The sequence below is a fragment of the Nelumbo nucifera genome, chromosome 2, assembly GCF_055504915.1.
Source record: "Nelumbo nucifera cultivar China Antique chromosome 2, China Antique-T2T, whole genome shotgun sequence".
NCBI classification, from domain to species: domain Eukaryota; kingdom Viridiplantae; phylum Streptophyta; class Magnoliopsida; order Proteales; family Nelumbonaceae; genus Nelumbo; species Nelumbo nucifera.
In genome coordinates, this window is record NC_142650.1 from 66,639,538 (window position 1) to 66,658,408 (window position 18,871).

General features: G+C 42.6%; 1 protein-coding gene across 2 annotated transcripts; it reads right to left on the bottom strand.

Annotated features, from left to right (window-relative positions):
* Window positions 1-13,821: 13,821 nt before the first annotated feature.
* On the bottom strand, window positions 13,822-18,731 carry LOC104601395 (receptor protein kinase TMK1-like). Of its 2 annotated transcripts, none has more exons than XM_010264695.3 (3): window positions 18,396-18,731; window positions 15,589-18,014; window positions 13,822-14,648 (listed from the first exon to the last, which is right to left on the bottom strand). In XM_010264695.3, exons 2-3 carry the CDS (start codon window positions 17,942-17,944, stop codon window positions 14,140-14,142), a joined length of 2,865 nt encoding a protein of 954 aa, XP_010262997.1. In that variant the 5' UTR covers window positions 17,945-18,014; window positions 18,396-18,731; the 3' UTR covers window positions 13,822-14,139. The 2 variants fall into 2 exon arrangements, with proteins under 2 accessions (XP_010262997.1, XP_010262998.1); XM_010264696.2 differs by having other exon boundaries at window positions 18,279-18,731.
* Window positions 18,732-18,871: the final 140 nt, after the last annotated feature.

Below are 18,871 nucleotides of genomic sequence, written 5' to 3' on the forward strand. Positions count from 1 at the left end.
TTCAGTATTTGAATTTTCAAAATGTGTCAATCCAGTACTTGTTAGCAACCCGTTAATTAGATGTTAAGTGGCATTTGAAAAGACACAAATGCCTTTCGAGTGTTATTTAATTATCTTTATCAAACATCCAAACATTGATAAAAAAATGAATAGCTTCAAATTCTTGCCTCTTCTATTCAAAAAAGTTGGAGCCACATCTCAGTGGGTATTTTGGCAACTCCAATTTTCTTGAATAGAAGAGGCAAGGATTTGGGACTATTCATTTTTTTATCAATGTTTGGATGGTTGATAAAGAAAATTAGATGACACTTGAAGGGCATTTGTATCTTTTTCAAATTTCACACAAGTGACTCCAACTTTTTTGAATATAAGAGGCAATGATTTGGGAATGTTCATTTTTTATCAATGTTTGGATGGTTGATAGTTGATAAAATTAGATGATACTCGAAGGGCATTTGTATCTTTTTCAAATTCCACATAACAGTTGATTAACGGGCTGGTTAACGACATATAGTGGATTAACATGTTTTGAAAATTTGAATACTGAATTATCGCATTTTAAAATTCGAAAATCAAAGTGGCACTAGGCCCAAAGTATAAGGTACTACTTGGGAATTTTCCTTTTTTTTTATTTTTATGAATGACTTGTAAATTATATGATGTAGGTGCTCTGAAAATACAAAACCCAAGCTTGCGTGGATGATTAATAAGAAAATGTAACAAGCGTTGTCTTCGTAGCTTGAACGAATATCATGTTGCTTTCCATACAGGACTGATAAGAAAATGTAAAAAGTACTATCGTCGTAGCTTATATTATAGTTTGTAAAATTATCCAGCCGTAGCTTATATTATAGCTTGTTCAGGTAAGTGAGTGTTGGTTTTGGTATGTGCGTACCGGTAAACTGTTTAACTATCTTATAGGAGGGTATTAGTTATGCAGGTAGAGGTAACTGATCCTCTGGTATCCAATAGGGGTAAGGTACATAGGGCCACATGATACAGTACAGTCGTGTATTGGAAACACCTTACTTAAATGATGGTGATAGATGTTTTCAATGCATGATGGCTGTTGTAAGTTCTTGTGGGGAATTCAGATGGGCTTTCTCACATTTGAGTGGGCCTGGGCTAAAACCCAAACCTAAAACAGTGTAAAGTCGGGCCTGAAACCTGGCCCATGAACCAGGTCGTTGCTAGTATATATTAAGTATACAAATACAATACGTTGGGGCTCGAGTTGGATTATCTTGTGGGCCAAATTCCTGTCGGACCAAATTAAAGTTAGTTGGATACGGGTATAATCTAGCCCAATTGAACTTATTAAAGGATCTTTTCAAAGGGAAAGAATGAAAAACTGGGAGATTAGGTTTAGTTTGGGAGTACAAATATAAATATGTATGGGTACAGCACAATACAAGGTTTAGAAATATAAAATATAAGGTTTTGCATTGCATATATTTGTATTTATATTCTTCCCAAACTGAGTCCCAGGGATAGCAACGCATAGTGGACTGTGAAACCAACGAAAACGTTCCATGCCAGTAATATATTCATGGGCCCTGTCAAATGTGTGGATTCCATATATTTTATTACTGGTGTGGACCACTATCATTGGTTCCAGTCATCACGTTCAGCTAATCCTTTCTTGTCCAATACATAGGGATAATGGACAGAATCAATTGACTCCAATTCGATCTAACATGTTCATAATAAGGAACTGGTTTACTTCTGATCCAACAAATGGGTCTGATTCGTTCTAGTCTCTTTTTTCCCTTTTTTTTTACATACAAATTTATTGAAATAATCCCATTTTAACTCAACAAATACATATTTCACTAATTTTGTATGTAAAATTACTGAGATGATCATGTTAAGTTAAAACAGAGTTATTTTAATAATTTTGTATGTAAAATAATTTATGATGAGGGCAGATTTGGCCCCCCAGTGAAATTGCGACACGTGGCATCTCGTGACAACTAGGCAAGCCCCCAGGCAACAACTTACCAAGTTGGTCCCCCCCGGGCACCGGTCTGGCTGGCCTGGCGTGGCCTGCGCGTGACCTGCGCGCGACCTGGCGCGGCCTGCACGCGACCTGCGCGGCCTGCGCGCGACCTGGCGCGGCCTGCACGCGACCTGCGCGGCCTGCGCGCGACCTGCGAGCGGCCTGTGCGCGGCCTGCGCGCGACCTGCGAGCGGCCTGTGCGCGGCCTGCGGGCGACCTGCGCGCGGCCTGCACGCGGCCTGCGCGCGACCTGGCCAGATCAGCCTACCACATGCGCCGACCTGGCAACCTGGCCCGGACACAGGCGCCGACCTGGCAATCTGGCTCGGACACAGGCGCCGACCTGACAACCTGACCCGGACACAGACGCCGACCAGACGACCTCACCCGGACACAGGCGCCGTCTTGGCAACCTGGCCTGGACACCGACCCGCCGACTGACAGGCGCCGGCCTGGCAACCTGGCCCGGACACCGACCCGCCGACTGACACAAGTGCCGACCTGGCAACCTGGCCCGGACACCGACCCGCCGACTGACACAGGCGCCGACCTGGCAACCTGGCCCGGACACCGACCCGCCGACAGACACAGGCGCCGGCCTGGCAACCTGGCCCGGACACCGACCCGTCGACTGACAAGCGTCGACCTGACAACCTGGCCCAGGCGCCGACCTGGCCGCCTGGCACAAGCGCCAGCCTGACAACCTCGAGGAATTCATCACCGTACCCCGGTTCTGACGGGATATGACATCTTACCATTTGAAGGCTTTTCACCCACCTAACCCGCGAGGGCACCACTATATAAGGACTCCGACCCCCAAAGCCAGAAGGAGAGAAAAAAGGATGGTAACCCCCGCTCTCTAGCTCTCTCATTTCTCTCCAAACCCTCTGTAATCAGAATGCTAACTTAGGCATCGGAGAGTCCCCGCCGGGAAAATACCCCCGGGTCCTCTGATTCAGTTCCCGCAGGTCCCTCAGCTCCCGCCGTCTACAAAGGAGAGAGAATCACCTCACGCGGAGGGTAGTCGGGTTGCGCTGCACTAGGGAGCTCCACCATCCTCTGAGTTGCAGACCGCCTAGGAGCAAGTCAAGTGACGAGTTCGCCATCAGGCAGTTCGTCACCAGGCAGTTCGCCATCAAGCAGTTCGTCACCAGGTAGCTCGCCACCTGGCAGTTCGCCACTAGGGAGCACTACCAGGCAGTTCGCCACCAGGGAGCACTGCCGGGCAGTTCGCCACCAGGCAGTTCGCCACCAGGGAGCACTGCCGGGTAGTTCGCCACCAGGCAGTTCGCCACCAGGGAGCACCACCAGGCAGTTCGCCACCGAGCAGTTCGCCACCAAGTAGTTCTCCCCCAGGGAGTTCGCCACCAAGTAGCTCATCACCAAGGCACGTCACCACCAGGTCAAACACGAGGTACTTAGCCAAAAAATTTTATGCATCACAAAAAATGTTACGTGACCAAAAACGGTTACATCAATTGGCGCCGTCTGTGGGAATACGCTACGAAAAGCTAAGTTCTCATCCTACAAAAGCTAAGTTCTCATCCTACCAAAGCTAAGTCCTCACTTTTTTGAAGATATCACTTTATAGTTTACATTTTTTATGAACTCGAAAACCATGCAGGGGACTAACAGACTAAGTAGCTCTACCAACCTTACTTTCGATTCAGATGATGCCTCATCAGTCCTCTCCGCAAGGTCCCCCTACAAAGATGAACTCTTCGTGGCTTCCGCGGGAGTTGACGGCCAACAGACTACACAGGCGCCCTTACCGGTCGAGCCTTCCAAGGCTCCCGTGTGAGCTGGCAACCTAAAGTTAGTAGTGTTGCCCCCGAAGGTCGAGCCCCTAGTAGCTTCTTGTAGGAGTGGGTGACCGGCATTACGAAGCTAATGCAGCACAATCATAGCTCGACACCTCACAGGCAAAGCCTACGGGCCACATTACTGCTTAAGACCCGGTCGCCTCTCCGGCACGGGCAAAGTCAAAAAAGAGTAGACCACGAGTCACTCCCAAAAGCCTATGGGCCACATTACTGCTTAAGACCCGGTCGCCTCTCCGGCACGGACAAAGTCAAAAAAGAGTAGACCACGAGTCACTCCCAAAAGCCTACGGGCCACATTACTGCTTAAGACCCGGTCGCCTCTCCGGCACGGGCAAAGTCAAAAAAGAGTAGACCACGAGTCACTCCCAAAAGCCTACGGGCCACATTACTGCTTAAGACCCGGTCGCCCCTCCGGCACGGGCAAAAGTCAAAAAAGAGTAGACTATGAGTCACTCCCAAAAGCCTACGGGCCACATTACTGCTTAAGACCCGGTCGCCTCTCCGGCACGGGCAAAAATCAAAAAAGAGGAGACTATGAGTCACTCCCAAAGCTTGCAGGCCACACTATTGTTGAATATCCAATCGCTTTCTCAGCAGGAACAAAATCAGCAAAAGTGAACTATAAGTTGCCCCAGAGCCTAAGGGCTACACTACTAAAACCGGCGGAGACCCCCTCGTCTTACTGGCAGCTCGCCACATACAAGCAGCTCCCAAAGCCTAAGGAATTGGATCAAAACTTACTAGCTTGTCGACTTACGGGCCAAAAGAAATCTACTCCCTTCACTGAGTTACTCTAAGCTCGGGAGTAGGGGGCAATTGATGAGGGCAGATTTGGCCCTCCAGTGAAATTGCGACACGTGGCACCTCGTGACAACTAGGCAAGCCCCCAGGCAACAACATACCAAGTTGGTCCCCCCCCGAGCACCGGTCTGGCTGGCCTGGCAAGACCTGGCGCGGCCTGCGCGCGACCTGGCGCGGCCTGCACGCGACCCGCGCAGCCTGGCACGGCCTGCGCGCGGCCTGCGCGTGACCTGGCGCGACCTGGCCGGATCAGCCTGCCACATGCGCCGACCTGGCAACCTGGCCCGGACACAAGCGCCGACCTGGCAATCTGGCCCGGACACAGGCGCCGACCTGACAACCTGACCCGGACACAGGCGCCGACCTGACGACCTCACCCGGACACAGGCGCCGACCTGACGACCTCACCCGGACACAGGCGCCGTCCTAGCAACCTGGCCCCGACACCGACCCGCCGACTGACAGGCGCCGGCCTGGCAACCTGGCCCGGACACCGACCCGCCGACTGACACAAGTGCCGACCTGGAAACCTGGCCCGGACACCGACCCGCCGACTGACACAAGCGCCGACCTGGCAACCTGGCACGGACACCGACCCGCCGACAGACACAGGCGCCGGCCTGGCAACCTGGCCCGGACACCGACCCGTCGACTGACAGGCGCCGACCTGACAACCTGGCCCAGGCGCCGACCTGGCCGCCTGGCACAAGCGCCAGCCTGACAACCTCGAGGAATTCATCACCGTACCCCGGTTCTGACGGGATATGACGTCTTACCATTTGAAGGCTTTTCACCCACCTAACCCGCGAGGGCACCACTATATAAGGACTCCGACCCCCAAAGCCAGAAGGAGAGAAAAAAGGATGGTAACCCCCGCTCTCTAGCTCTCTCATTTCTCTCCAAACCCTCTGTAATCAGAATGCTAACTTAGGCATCGGAGAGTCCCCGCCGAGAAAATACCCCCGGGTCCTCAGATTCAGTTCCCGTAGGTCCCTCAGCTCCCGCCGTCTACAAAGGAGAGAGAATCACCTCACGCGGAGGGTAGTCGGGTTGCGCTGCACCAGGGAGCTCCACCATCCTCTGAGTTGCAGACCGCCTAGGTGCAAGTCAAGTGACGAGTTCGCCATCAGGCAGTTCGTCACCAGGTAGTTCGCCATCAGGCAGTTCGTCACCAGGTAGCTCGCCACCTAGCAGTTCGCCACCATGGAGCACTACCAGGCAGTTCGCCACCAGGCAGTTCGCCATCAGGCAGTTCACCACCAGGGAGCACTGCCGGGCAGTTCGCCACCAGGCAGTTCGCCACCAGGCAGTTCGCCACCAGGCAGTTCGCCATCAGGCAGTTCGTCACCAGGCAGTTCGCCATCAGGCAGTTCGCCACCAGGGAGCACTGCCGGGCAGTTCGCCACCAAGGAGCACCACCAGGCAGTTCGCCACCGGGCAGTTCGCCACCAGGCAGTTTGCCCCTAGGCAGTTCGCCACCAGGGAGCATCACCAGGCAGTTCGTCACCAAGTAGTTCTCCCCCAGGGAGTTCGCCACCAAGTAGCTCATCACCAAGGCACGTCACCACCAGGTCAAACACGAGGTACTTAGCCAAAAAAATTTATACATCACAAAAAATGGTACGTGACCAAAAACGGTTACATCAATTTATAAAAGAGTAGAATGAATATTTGGAAAAAAACTGATGCATCAATCTAAAGTTTTCCATCTTAAACGATAATGGAAGGGAGGTTTTTGTTGAATTTCTCAAAAGTTCAAAAGAGATATTTATTAAAATGAAACTATAATAGAAGTTTTTATGATTGTGTAAGTTTTTGTATTTTACCCTTTTTCTTTTTGATTTCAAATGTCCAACAAAGATATGAAACCGATTTGGTTGGAGGCAACTGGTACAGAGAAGAAGAGATGAAGTCTCTCACTTCTCAGATGCTTTAATGAAAACATAGTATATATTTGATTTTGCTTACGTTTATTTATTGACGGTGCCACATAGGCACCTTATCAGCAAATGCCTTACTAATTGCATTTGTGTGTATTGAAATTTGTAAAAGCAAACTTTAGTTTTTGTGTACCTCTCCCGTTTCAGGAAACTTTATTTAAGAGTTTTCTGAAACAGATAGATATTTATTGGCATTTTTCTGATGTGGTATGTAATGGCACCTATGTGTCATAAATGCCTCATTAAATACTTGTCTCGGTTTTGTAGTGACACAAGTACAAAACGAAACGGAAACACCCTAATAGTGGAGTTTGGGGTGTGGGACAATAAGGAATGGAAGAGGCACCAAAGGATTGCACCCAATGGGTACCCATCACCTAACTATCCACTTAAACTTGGACCAGAGCCAAATGGGCTTTCAATTGGGTCAGAAATTGCCATGACACGTAGAGAAAATCTCTCTCTCTCTCTGTTGAATAAGTCTGAGCACGCATAGAAGCAATTCAATCATGGCATTTTGGTAGGCGTGAGTCGTCAGCACCAAGAAATCAATTCCGTGCTACTATTTATGGTGGCAACCAAATCAATAGGTTTCGTAAGTACAGCCCAGCCCATGTACGTTGTCCACCCAATAACGACCAGACTAATAAATCTATATTGACTTTTATCTGGGCTTCTTTATGTTCTGCAGGCGGTGACGGTGGCGGGCAAAGGACAACCATTACTGTCCATTATTTCCGAGACTAGATCTGCTCCTCACACCTGGTGGATGTGCGTGTGAGGCGCACATTTGTGAGGAGCAGATCCCATCACTTATTTCCCCTCTTTCTCTGTCGGTTTTTGTGCTTTTGGGCAGTTTAGTTGTGTTGCTTTTCACAAGAATTAGGTCAAATGTATCCCATTCGCCTCCATGGACATCGACATCATCGTCAATTGGTCATTGGTCATGGGTGTGGGTGCACTACTGGTTTAGCTGCTTTGAGGTGAAGAGATTGGAGTGGATAGTGTTGGAAAATAGGGTCACGAAAATTTGGAGGAGAAGTTTTGAGACATGTCTAAAGGTACTATTTTTATAATGTTATTTACTCCCATTTAGTTTTATTGAGTTTGTTATTGGATTAACTTGAATAAATTAAACCAGTAAATAGTTGTTTTCTGATTTAAAAAGGTACAAAAAAAAGAGAAAGAAGGGTCACGAATAGAAGAGAAAAGGGAGAGAGGAAGAGAAGTAGGAAAGAAAGGGTTCGGTTGAATATGTTTATAGCCACCCACTAAGATGCATTTATATTGTAATCTATTACAATGACTAATCACTATAATACCCTTACTTAAAACAAATGAAAGAAAGACAAACAAGGTCCAGCCAGCCTAATTATTCTAAATAAAAAATAAAATAAATAGCAGGTATAAAATGTGGGGTTGGAACCCCACAAACACTAACAGCTTATCAGCTATCTCTACAGATTAGAGGCAAATCTATTTCCAGGATATAATATAGCCTTGAGTGAGAATCTATATCAAGTAAAGTTGAAGAGTTTCCAAAAAAAACCTATTGTGAGGTAGTAGAAGATAGAGACAAGAGTGACTTTTGAAAATTTTGTTTTTATTTGCTTGAAACTAGGGGTGGCAATTTTCCCCATCCTCGACGGGTACTCGGGCTCCTTGACCCGACGGGGTCGGGTATTGGGGTACTTTGGCAGGGTCGGGGTCAGGGATGGGGCGATCCCTGAATCCCCAATCAGGTTCAATCCTTCAACCTTTGTCTATCGTCGCCGACCGCCATCATTGTCGCCCGTCAGACTTTCTCTCTCATTGCCAACTTCAACTCTCACAACGGTCCCCTCTCTTGTCACTGATATACTCCAGTTCGTCGGGGATTCGGGTCTCCCACGGGGAATTCATCTGCGTCGGGGTGGGGATGGAGGGGGGATTCCTTTCCCTACCAAGGATCAAAGAAGGGGATGGGGGTGATTTGGGGGTCGAGGTCGGGGATGGGGAATGTAATCCCCGCCCCGTTGCCATTCGTACTTGAAACATCAACGGTCAACTTCATATCAAAAGTTAAAGCCTCTCTTCACAAACCACACGGGTGCAAGCAAAGTGCACCTCATTATGCCGCACACACGCGCATGCACATTCCGTGGTAGCAAACCTCTATACTCGCTTCTTATATTTCTAAGGAGTGTAAATAAGCTCATATTTAAAAACTCAAAACAAATTTAGTAATTTTAAGTTAAAAATTGGTTTTAGTAAGACTCTATTTGAAAGGAATACAAATACAAATATATAGAAGGCAAAACATTGAATTTTGTATTATTTTATATGTATTTATACTCTACATATTTGCATTTATATTCTTTCCAAACTGAGCATAAGAGGAAAAAATTATTTTTCAAAATATGTGTGCAAATATATTTTTGATGTAGCTGATCAATCAAACCATATTAGATATAATCTTTAGTGATATTAAAATGGAATAGACAATCCAACAAAAGACTCATTGACAATGGATTTCGGCTCTTCAATTTTTCACCCAACATAATTGAAGGCTTCTACCGAAAAAACAAAACATAATTTAAAGATTGTCTGTGTAGGACAAAGTTAGAAGCCGCTTTTCTTTAGCCCTCTCCAATGAGAGCATTTATAGCAACTTAGGAGACTAGAAGTATTAATTGATCTATTTTTACGAAGATGATTTTTTTTGGTATTTGGTGCATCGACGTGAAATGATGGAGCAAACCATCAACAAATTTCAACAGAGCGCCATATTTTTGGCCGAAAGAGATGAAAAGTGCAAGAGATTATCAAGGTAAAGTTCAGTTTTTGGTTTACAGGAAATCGGTTCTGAATCGATTTATCTAATAGAAACTTGGGCGGCTTTAGAAGCTCATAAGGTAGTGCCGGAGCAGTTCAATAGCAAAAGACTATTTATTTATTGAAGGAGATTCCGAAATTGTCATCAACAAATTAAAAGCTCAAGAAAAGCTGTCATGGAGCATCACCCATATCATTGAGGAATGCTTTGAGGTTTGTAGAAGAAGCAGATTAACAGTTTGCTATGATCATGTTTTCAGAGAAGGCTAACTGGGCTGCAATTGGCTTGCAAAGTTTGGGCTATCTAGCTCGCTCATCCTTCAATGTAATTCATAGTAACAGTCTTTTTAATTGTATTGGTCTTTTTTGATGTGTGAGGGAGGGTTAAAAAAAAAGCCACTCAGTCTGTGGAGGTACAGGATCAAACCTAGATAACTGGAGGTTCTCCCTGCTAAGGTCAGGTCAGTGAACCTCACATAGTCGAGATCACATCTCCGCCTCACAAAGATCCGCCGTGTATTGAGAACATCTCCCGATGATGACATCATCGAAAGTGGTACTATCATCAAGAAATGTTCACAATACACGGCGGAGATGTGAACTCCACCACATAGTCACATGCACCCAGTCCTAATCCCCACTCCTTAATTCCCTATAATGGATAATGTGCAATACTAATGAGAAAAAAAAAGGACTTGATTAACTGGTAAATGGGGTTAGGGTAGAAGGGATGAACGCACGGTCCATTTGCCTACATAATATGAAGAATCTGCTCAAAGAGAGGAGGGGACGCCAAAAAAACCACTTAAGCTACAGCTCTACACAACAATGTTTTTAACCCATGGTTGACTCAGACGGTCGAACCATCACCCAGTCAATTTTTCGGGTTTGATTCTTATAAAACCTGGCATAATGTGGCATTGTCCCAAAATTTGTTGAAAAGATAACAAAACTGTCAACCCAGCAACCCAGTCACTGGGTCGCGGGTTGCATATTAACTATGTATGCAAACGTCCTAAGGCACCAAACCCCATTTTAGCCTCGAATCGTAATTTTTAATATTTTTATACATAAAAAAATTAAAATTGAATTAAAAACATAAAATAAATATAAAATAATATATATCATGCCTAAAATATAATTATACATTATTTATTGATCAAATATATATATATATAGACGTTGATGTAACACGGTATAACCTATTCAAATATGGATGGTTGAACTGGTGACCTGTGACCCAGAGGCAAAAACAGTTCGGCCTTCGGGCCAATTTCTAAAACACTACTACACCAACACCATCATTGGTATGGGGTGCAATTTAGGCGGGTTCTGGTTGGACTTTAGTCAAAATTTGAATGGACCTGACCCAAACCCAGATCCCAAATAAGTGTAAAGTGTTAAATCAGACCAACCCGAATTGCATTGCTAGTCATTGGTGTTTACTACAAGTTAGCGGATAATATCTAAGGGTGGTTTGCAAATCAAGGAAACCCATAATATCCCTAGACCAAGGCAGATTTCATCCCAAGTCTCTGCTACAATCAGCCAGAATCCTCACCAACTAGAATATATGGTGACACCAACTGCTACAATCAACCCTCCACCTTTTTCAGAAGTATGAAATTTGTATAGGCTCAGTCTGGAAAGAGTATAAATACAAATATGTACAATCTAAATACATAGAAAATAATACAAAATACAATTTTTTATACTGTACATATTTGTATTTATAATCCTTCCAAACTGAGCCATAGGTCCTTTTAATTACTTTTCATTATAGGGCAAAAAAGTTGCCCCTCATACGAGGGACTCCCTATTGGATTAAATTAAATTCAAAATTAATTAGATATGAAACATATAAGAGTTCAATTATGAAAATGATTAGATTTTTGTTGGGCATGTAACAAAAATATCTGTTTCTTAATGCAAATTTTATCCTTAGAAAACTTGTCATTTGGTAAAACCAAGCCCTTGAAGTTTAGCTTTCTTGAACCAAAATTTTAACCTACAACAGTTTGTGTCACCTCTAAAAGGTAACTAGGTAAGGTGGAGACCATGAGTATTGATAATTTGGAGCAAGTTTGGTTTGACCAGGTTGAGGTCAGGTAAGGTCAACCCTAACCTAATCCAAGGGATTGGGTTGCATTCGAGTTGGTTTGATGTATTCACTTCTTTTTGCTAAAATGTTCCTGCTTCTTTTGATTTAAGATTAGAAGATTGAGATTAACATTATTATATATACAGCATAAAATTATGGTTTTTTAGGAGTACCATACTTATGTTGTTGCATTAGAATTTTTTTTTCCATTAAACTTAGAATTGTTGATTCACACATATAAAGATACGCACATACAACTATTGAATACAATACAATGCATATATACATACATCTATACTTATGTTCTATTTAAAAACAAAACAAAAAAAAAAAATATACAAAGTATGATGGAGAGGGGAGAGGGAGATGCAACATGGATAATTGTGTTTTAGGTATATAGAATAGATTTTTACTAATTTAAAGTCTACTTATGTTTTATTTAAAAACAATAAAAGTTAATATAAAATTTGATCATTCTCACTACAATCGGGATCTCATATCCACAATAATCTTATCCACACATACTTACAGAACATAACCCATAAAAATATTGAGTTGGACTTGAACCAATTTGACACAATTAATGAAAGTCATATAAGATTTATTTTATTTGAATTTTTCTTAACAAAGCCTGTGCATCACACTGGGTGCTACTAGCACTTATATATACAAATACAAAGTCCTTAGGTTCAGGTTGGGTTGAGTTGCCCGTGGTCTCAATCCTAACCCATCCAAAGTTAAAAGTCAGATTCACATTTCTCACCTCTAATTCTAACAGGAACTTCAACCCCGGCCTTACCCAACCTGACCTTTTCCGGTTGGGTTTGGGCTAACCAGACCCAAATTACACCACTTACATATTACTTTGTGATATCAAACAAGAGATGAAGACACAATCGGCCCTCTGACTCTGTTTCTCTCTTGAAGTTAAATTCTTTAATAACTTCAACTTTTTGGTTCTCTTTTCAAATCAAATACAGTAGGTTGCAAGGTTCAGAATATCGATACGCCCGATATGTCGGTAGGGACGTATCGAGTGAATTGATATTTTTTTTTTACTTTTTTTATTTTTTTTTCAAAACCGGTTCAGGGGTACCGGTTTAGAGTTCCTCCACCCCCAAAACAGAATAAGCACAGGTAAAATAGAATCAGATACCAAAGTGACATATTTCCAAATCTTTTGCAACGCCACTTGAATTGCCTTTACGATTGCTAATATCTGTTTGTAATAATTAAGAAATGAATCAAGCTTGATATTGTCACTTTCAATGGTTATATTATATGTGTATGAAAGCCTTTTTATTAATTTCACCAGCTGTCTCCCAAGCCTAGATAAAGAAGGAAGATTGCATCAAGTTGGCAGCCGACACTAAAATTTTTACCGAACTTTCATGGTCATGAAAATTTTTATATTTATCTTCTCACTTCAGGATAAGTGATATTAGATATTATTATTTAAGATTAATTATTAATATACCTATACTCCTATAGTACTTCATCAGAAACTCAGAGAGAATGGCCAAAAAGAAAAACCTCACAAAGTAGCTAAGATGACCACACTCAATGTTGTCAGACTGGAAGAATCAGATCATCAGACATTTCGGCCAATTGGGAGGCTTGGTTTTTAAAATGTTGGTTTGATCAAAAGGCTGTCAAATACATTTGTTAGTAGGCGTCATGACTTTCAGTATTTGTCATTTTAGGAATATTTTAATGTAATTCTAACATGAATTGTTGTTCTTGTTCACAAACAAATCAAAACCATCTGATTTGAAAACAAATTGGTTCTTTAAATAAAAAAAAAAAAAACAGGCAACATTAAACAACAATTTGTCCAATTTCTAGTTTAAAGAACGTGTTTTATTGTGATAATTGATATAATGTTTCGTTGATCCAAAATTTGTTTTGGATTGTTTTATGAAACAAAATTGGGTTGTTTTTGCTCCTAACAACACCCGCATGGGCACGCGTGCACACACACACACTTCAAGTTCTTTTGCTGATGTAGTGATTTTAAAAACAAACAAACAAAAAAAAAAAAGAAAAATATTCAGGTTGTATAACACCCCCTAAAAAGATATCATGGAAGCATTTAGCATCGTTTTCAGAAACTTTTACTTCATTCACATTTTTTTACGTGAGCAATTCTAGTCGGCCTACAGGACAGTCAACCAGCTTGATCCATGACTCAGAGGTAGATTAGAAATCATTAGATGATGCAGTGTAGAAGGGTTAGGGACCTTGGTTTCTGGTTGCAAATGTAGCTACATCTGGTCCAAGTCCAGAAGAATTCCTAGCATCAACATCAAACTGAATGATAGATCTTCCAGAATGCAGACAAGAATAAAGAAACAGAGAACAAATGAATATAAACGTTGAAGAACTGAATAAAGTTCTCATTTACATTATCAACTCTACACAATAACACAAATATCACATCTCAAAAAGAAAAGAAAAGAAAAAAAGGGGAAAGGAAATACATATGAGATATCATAAGAAAATAAATCTATAGTCCCATGCCCTGAAAATGATAAACCCACTAAAATCTGCTAATGCTGAACCCCTCAAACTGCATAAACTTGCAGCATACACTGAGTACATGAAAATGGTAATAGATGACCATCAACGAAGTGATAACATCAAGAGGAATTGAACTATGATTTACCGACCATCAGCAGAAGTGAAAGATTCAGCAAATCCAGTGGGCCTTGCCGGAATGCTTCCCTTGCTGTCATCAAGGCCTGTGTAGCTGCAACCCTTACCTTCAGCTTCCTGCCAGCCCTTCACCATCTGATTGAGGGGTAGACTGTAATCAATGCCTAAATATTCCTCAGTTTCGTCATACAATGGTTTCCACTTTTCAACTAGAGGTGCTAGTACATTCACTGCATGGCCCATATCAGGCCGTTGGTTGGGCTCCCTTGCCGTGCAATGTCCAGCCAGTTCAGCTATAATTGATATGCTTTCAAATGTCTCTTCATTCACTTCAAGAGTTGGGTCAATAGCAGCCATTAGTTTCTCCCTACTTGATTTGATGTGCAAAAACCATGCAGCCAAGTATTGACTCTCCTCAGGCCGCTCCTCGTCAAGTGCCATCAGTCCAGTCAACAGCTCCATCAGAACAACTCCAAAGCTAAAGACATCAGCCTTGGTGGTGATTTTTCCTGTGACTAAACATATTGTCCCATGAAAATCAAAATTAGTGAACAAGTTGATACATCAAAGCATACTTTGTGATATTACTGCAATATATGTCTCACTAAGACTACTTCCAGAGTTTCAGGTTTCTTTAGCCCAAAATTTGCACATGACAATTTTTTTGTGATCATGAGCTACAGCTGAAATAAACATTGAAAAATACCAAAACGTTCACAACCTGTAGATATCTAACCATATTGCATTTGATCTAGATGGTCTCCTAGTCGGAGCCAATTTAAACTCCAGATTTGCCAATTTCATAGTCAGGCTCTGTTGTGTTATATCTTATCATGATGCATATCAAAGTAATGAAAAAATCTATGATGCCAGAATAACATGATACCAGAAAGGTTTTGACCAATTTATCAAAAAAAAGAAAGGCTTTGACCAATCAAAACCCCTCTGAATTTTGATGAAAACCCACCCGATTGGTTACCAACTTTATGATGCTGGTTGATATTATAAGTTTTTCGGTATCATGTCTTTCCGGCATCAAAGTCAACCCAAAAGTAATATCATAATTCTGTTATTCCCCTAAAAAAGATAGGGCCATTACCCAATGATTGTCCTAACTATCTAGGGTTTGAGTAGGGGTAGACTGCAAACATGCTGGCTTTGTCTTGGGCACAATAGGCTGCTTTCAAACTCAAATCCACTTCTCATGCTTGTCAGCCCAAGATTTTGTCATTGCACCAAGCAATTACCCCTTATCCCTATAAATAACATATGGAGTGATTTCTCAAATTGAAGCAATTTGTTTATAATTTGTTATCAGCAAAAGTATTGAAACTTCTACAGAACTTTTACAATTAAGCATCTTGTAGTTCTTCAAAAGTTCAGAAAGCTTACCTTTTTTCCTATTTCAATTGGAAAATAATAGATGGACAGTAGTTGAAGAAGAGAATTACTCACCAGCATATTCCGGTGCCAAATATCCAAAAGTCCCAGCAAGCCTGGTCACTACAGATTTCTCCCCATCGGGAGCAAGTTTCACCAAACCAAAATCTGAAACCTTTGCTCGAAAATCATCACCAAGGAGAATGTTTGAAGATTTGAGGTCTCTATGTATAAAGCACTGGTGGGCCAGAGTATGAAGATATTCCATTCCCCTTGCAACATCCAAGGCAATGTTGAGCCTCCTCTTCCAGGATAGAGGCTCCAACTTAAGACTTTTCCAGTGGAAAAGATGCTTGCTTAGATCTCCCTGAGGCATATATTCATAAACCAGAAGCCTCTCATTACCTTCAATGGAGTACCCCAGCAAAGATACCAGATGTCTGTGTCTAACCTTTGATAGAACTGCAATTTCAGCATGAAATTCATCCAAGGCTTTGTTGCTAATTACACCAGCCTCCATTCTCTTGACTGCTATTTTCGTCCCATCATCCAATTCCCCCTTATAAACTGCCCCAAAACCACCACGTCCTAGTTCATTTTCTGGAGCAAAATTCTTGGTCACATTACGCAGAACCTGAACAGATATGATCAAATTCCCAGCCTCAAACATATGGGGTTCTCCTATTCCACTACTGTGCATACTCTGAGAACTACTCCCTGTTAGAGTAGATAAGCTTCCATTGGTGTTATTTGAAACTACAATCTTCACCATGTTTTCTGGATCAGATGGATCTCTGGGATGAACCACAAAGGAACTTGCTGCCTCGAAGGTATGCTTTCTCTTCTTGCAGTAGCATATAGACAGAGGAACGACCAGAAGAACCAAGAAAGCAAAACATGCAAGTGGGGCTACAATTACCACTAGTTTCAAGCTTTTGAATCCTTCTGTTTTTGGTTGTTCTTTATCTGGAGTGCCTGAATGAGTTTCTGAGCCCTTGGTTGGAGAAGACGTGTTGATGGGTGGATGCTTTGAAGTCCCTGATGATGATGAATTGTTATCCAAGGAAGGTGTAACAGACTGATTTCTGGAGAATAGAGGATTCCCATCTATAACAACCTTCACACTGTCACTAAACTTTGGCACTGGAGGTTCAAGATTATTCCCGCCTATATCCAACAATCTCAAAGATTTCAGACCAGTCAAATTACTTGGAATTGGACCTGTAAGATGGTTTTCAGCAAGTCTAATTTCAGCTAGAGAATCTAATTTCCCTAGTGAAGGACTCAGAGTACCATTAAGGTTGAATCTAGACAAATTAATCAGATAAACTTTGTTACTTCGGCAAACCAGTCCTAACCACTCAGAACATGGATCATTACCCTTCCAGGAAGAGGCAAGATTTGTTGGAAATTCCACACTATCAAGAAAATCTAAAAGGGCAGAAACTTCAGGAGCACAGAGAAGTCCAATACCTTGACAAAATGAATTCCCACCATAGCTGAAATTCTTTAATTTTAAGTCCGGTAATGGACCCATGAACATGTTATTGCTTAAGTCCAATCTCCGAAGTTGCAGACTTGCCATGCTTTGGGGAATTAGCCCAACGAGTTGGTTACCATTGAGGTCGAGATCTGTCAATGAAACCAATTGTCCGATGCTCTCTGGAATCGTCCCAGTGAATTTATTTCCATGTAGCCATATCTGTGTCAGAGAGGGGATGTTCCCGATTACATCAATTGGACCAGTCATCTTGTCACCACTCTGATTATTCAACCACAGAATCTGCAGCTGCGACTGGTTGAAACTTGCTGGAATTTTGCCGGTTAGATTGTTGTAGGAAAGTTTCAGGACAGTCAGAGACGGCATTTGGCCTAGGAAGTCCGGCAATGGGCCAACCAAATTGCACCCCATTAAGGATAGATTGGTCAACTGAACAGAGTTCTGCAATTCTGTAGGAATAGACCATCCTGTGCTCGCATTCAGTGGATTGTTATCCAACGACAGGACCTGTAAACTGGAAAGGCCATTGACGAAATCGGAAGGGATGGTGTCAAATTGATTGTTACCCAAGTAAGCGTACTGTAATTCGGACAATCCGCTGAATGTCGGTAATTTTCCATTGAAGAAGTTCCTCTGAAGCCCCAAATTGGAGAGCATTTTGAGCTCGTTGAAGTTCTGAGGAAGAGGCCCCTTCAACCCCAAACCTTGAACCTGAATCTGCGAAATCCTGTTACCAGAACAGAAAACGTGAGGCCATAAGGGAGGGCCACATGGGTCATCTCCATTAGAAGGCCATTTTAGCAGTTCTGGGTTCTCCAGGCCTTCTCTGAAGTCATTCAGAATTTTGAGATCACTAGGATCAGTGAGACAAGAAACCACTGAAAGAAAGCACAGAAACGCTGTCAAAACCAGCTTCCTCTGATCTTCCATGGCACTCGCCCCCTTTCTCAGACTATCCACATTACTTCATCGAAATCTTGATAACACCACTGGAATCAAACTGAAGATAATTCAAACCCAAAATCAAAATTCACATAGAAGATCGACAAGAAGAATGCAGACTAGAAATCCATAGCACTACAAACAAGAAGCTCTAATTGATCACCCGTTGCCTCTATATTAAAACCCCATCTCAAATCTTGTCTAAGACGCTAAGAAAAACAGAACCCATATCCCAAAAAAGTAAAACAAACACAAAGAATACAACTAAGAACTGACAGTTCTGACAAAATTAAGCTAATGTGCATTCAAAAAATATTCATACTTGGGGAGCAAGCTTTTGGGAGAAAAAATCAGATCATCCGGAGATCTTACATATGGCACATCAGAATTTCAGACTGAAAACAAAGGAACAAAGGGTGCAACAATTACTACTTTGTACCTTAACCTCCATGAACAAAGCCTTGTGCCGACTGTCTCTCTCTCTCTCTCTCTCTCTCTCCTTTTGTTTATTATTATTGTAAAATACTAAACAAATACAAAAATACAAAATGTGGGTGTCCTGTTCTGTCAACTCCTTGATCTTCCATGGATACCCGTGACTGTCTTTGTTTTCATAGAAGCTGCGATCCTCTTGAGCAAATTCTCTTGGAACCTTGACTTTTTTGACAGAAGGAGATGTAATCCTAGAAAAAAAGGACAAAAACAACTTTCAAACAGTAAATTGTTGCCTATATTACATGAATATATTAATCCCACATCAGGCTCAGGACCAGATGATTTCAGTTTTCACTACTCGTTGAATCTTTTTGTCTGTTCCTTTCTTTCTGGTCTTATTACATGGCTTACCTGTCTGTCAAACAGATATGCTCCCCGGGTTAAACGATCTAGATCACCGACAAGTGTCGACTGGTTTGG

Coding starts and splice junctions, on each gene's coding strand:
- LOC104601395 (XM_010264695.3), bottom strand. CDS start 17,944: ATGGAAGATCAGAGGAAGCTGGTTTTGACAGCGTTTCTGTGCTTTCTT. Junction 14,649..15,588: donor TTTGGCACCGGAATATGCTG/GTGAGTAATTCT, acceptor CAATATGTTTAG/TCACAGGAAAAATCACCACC.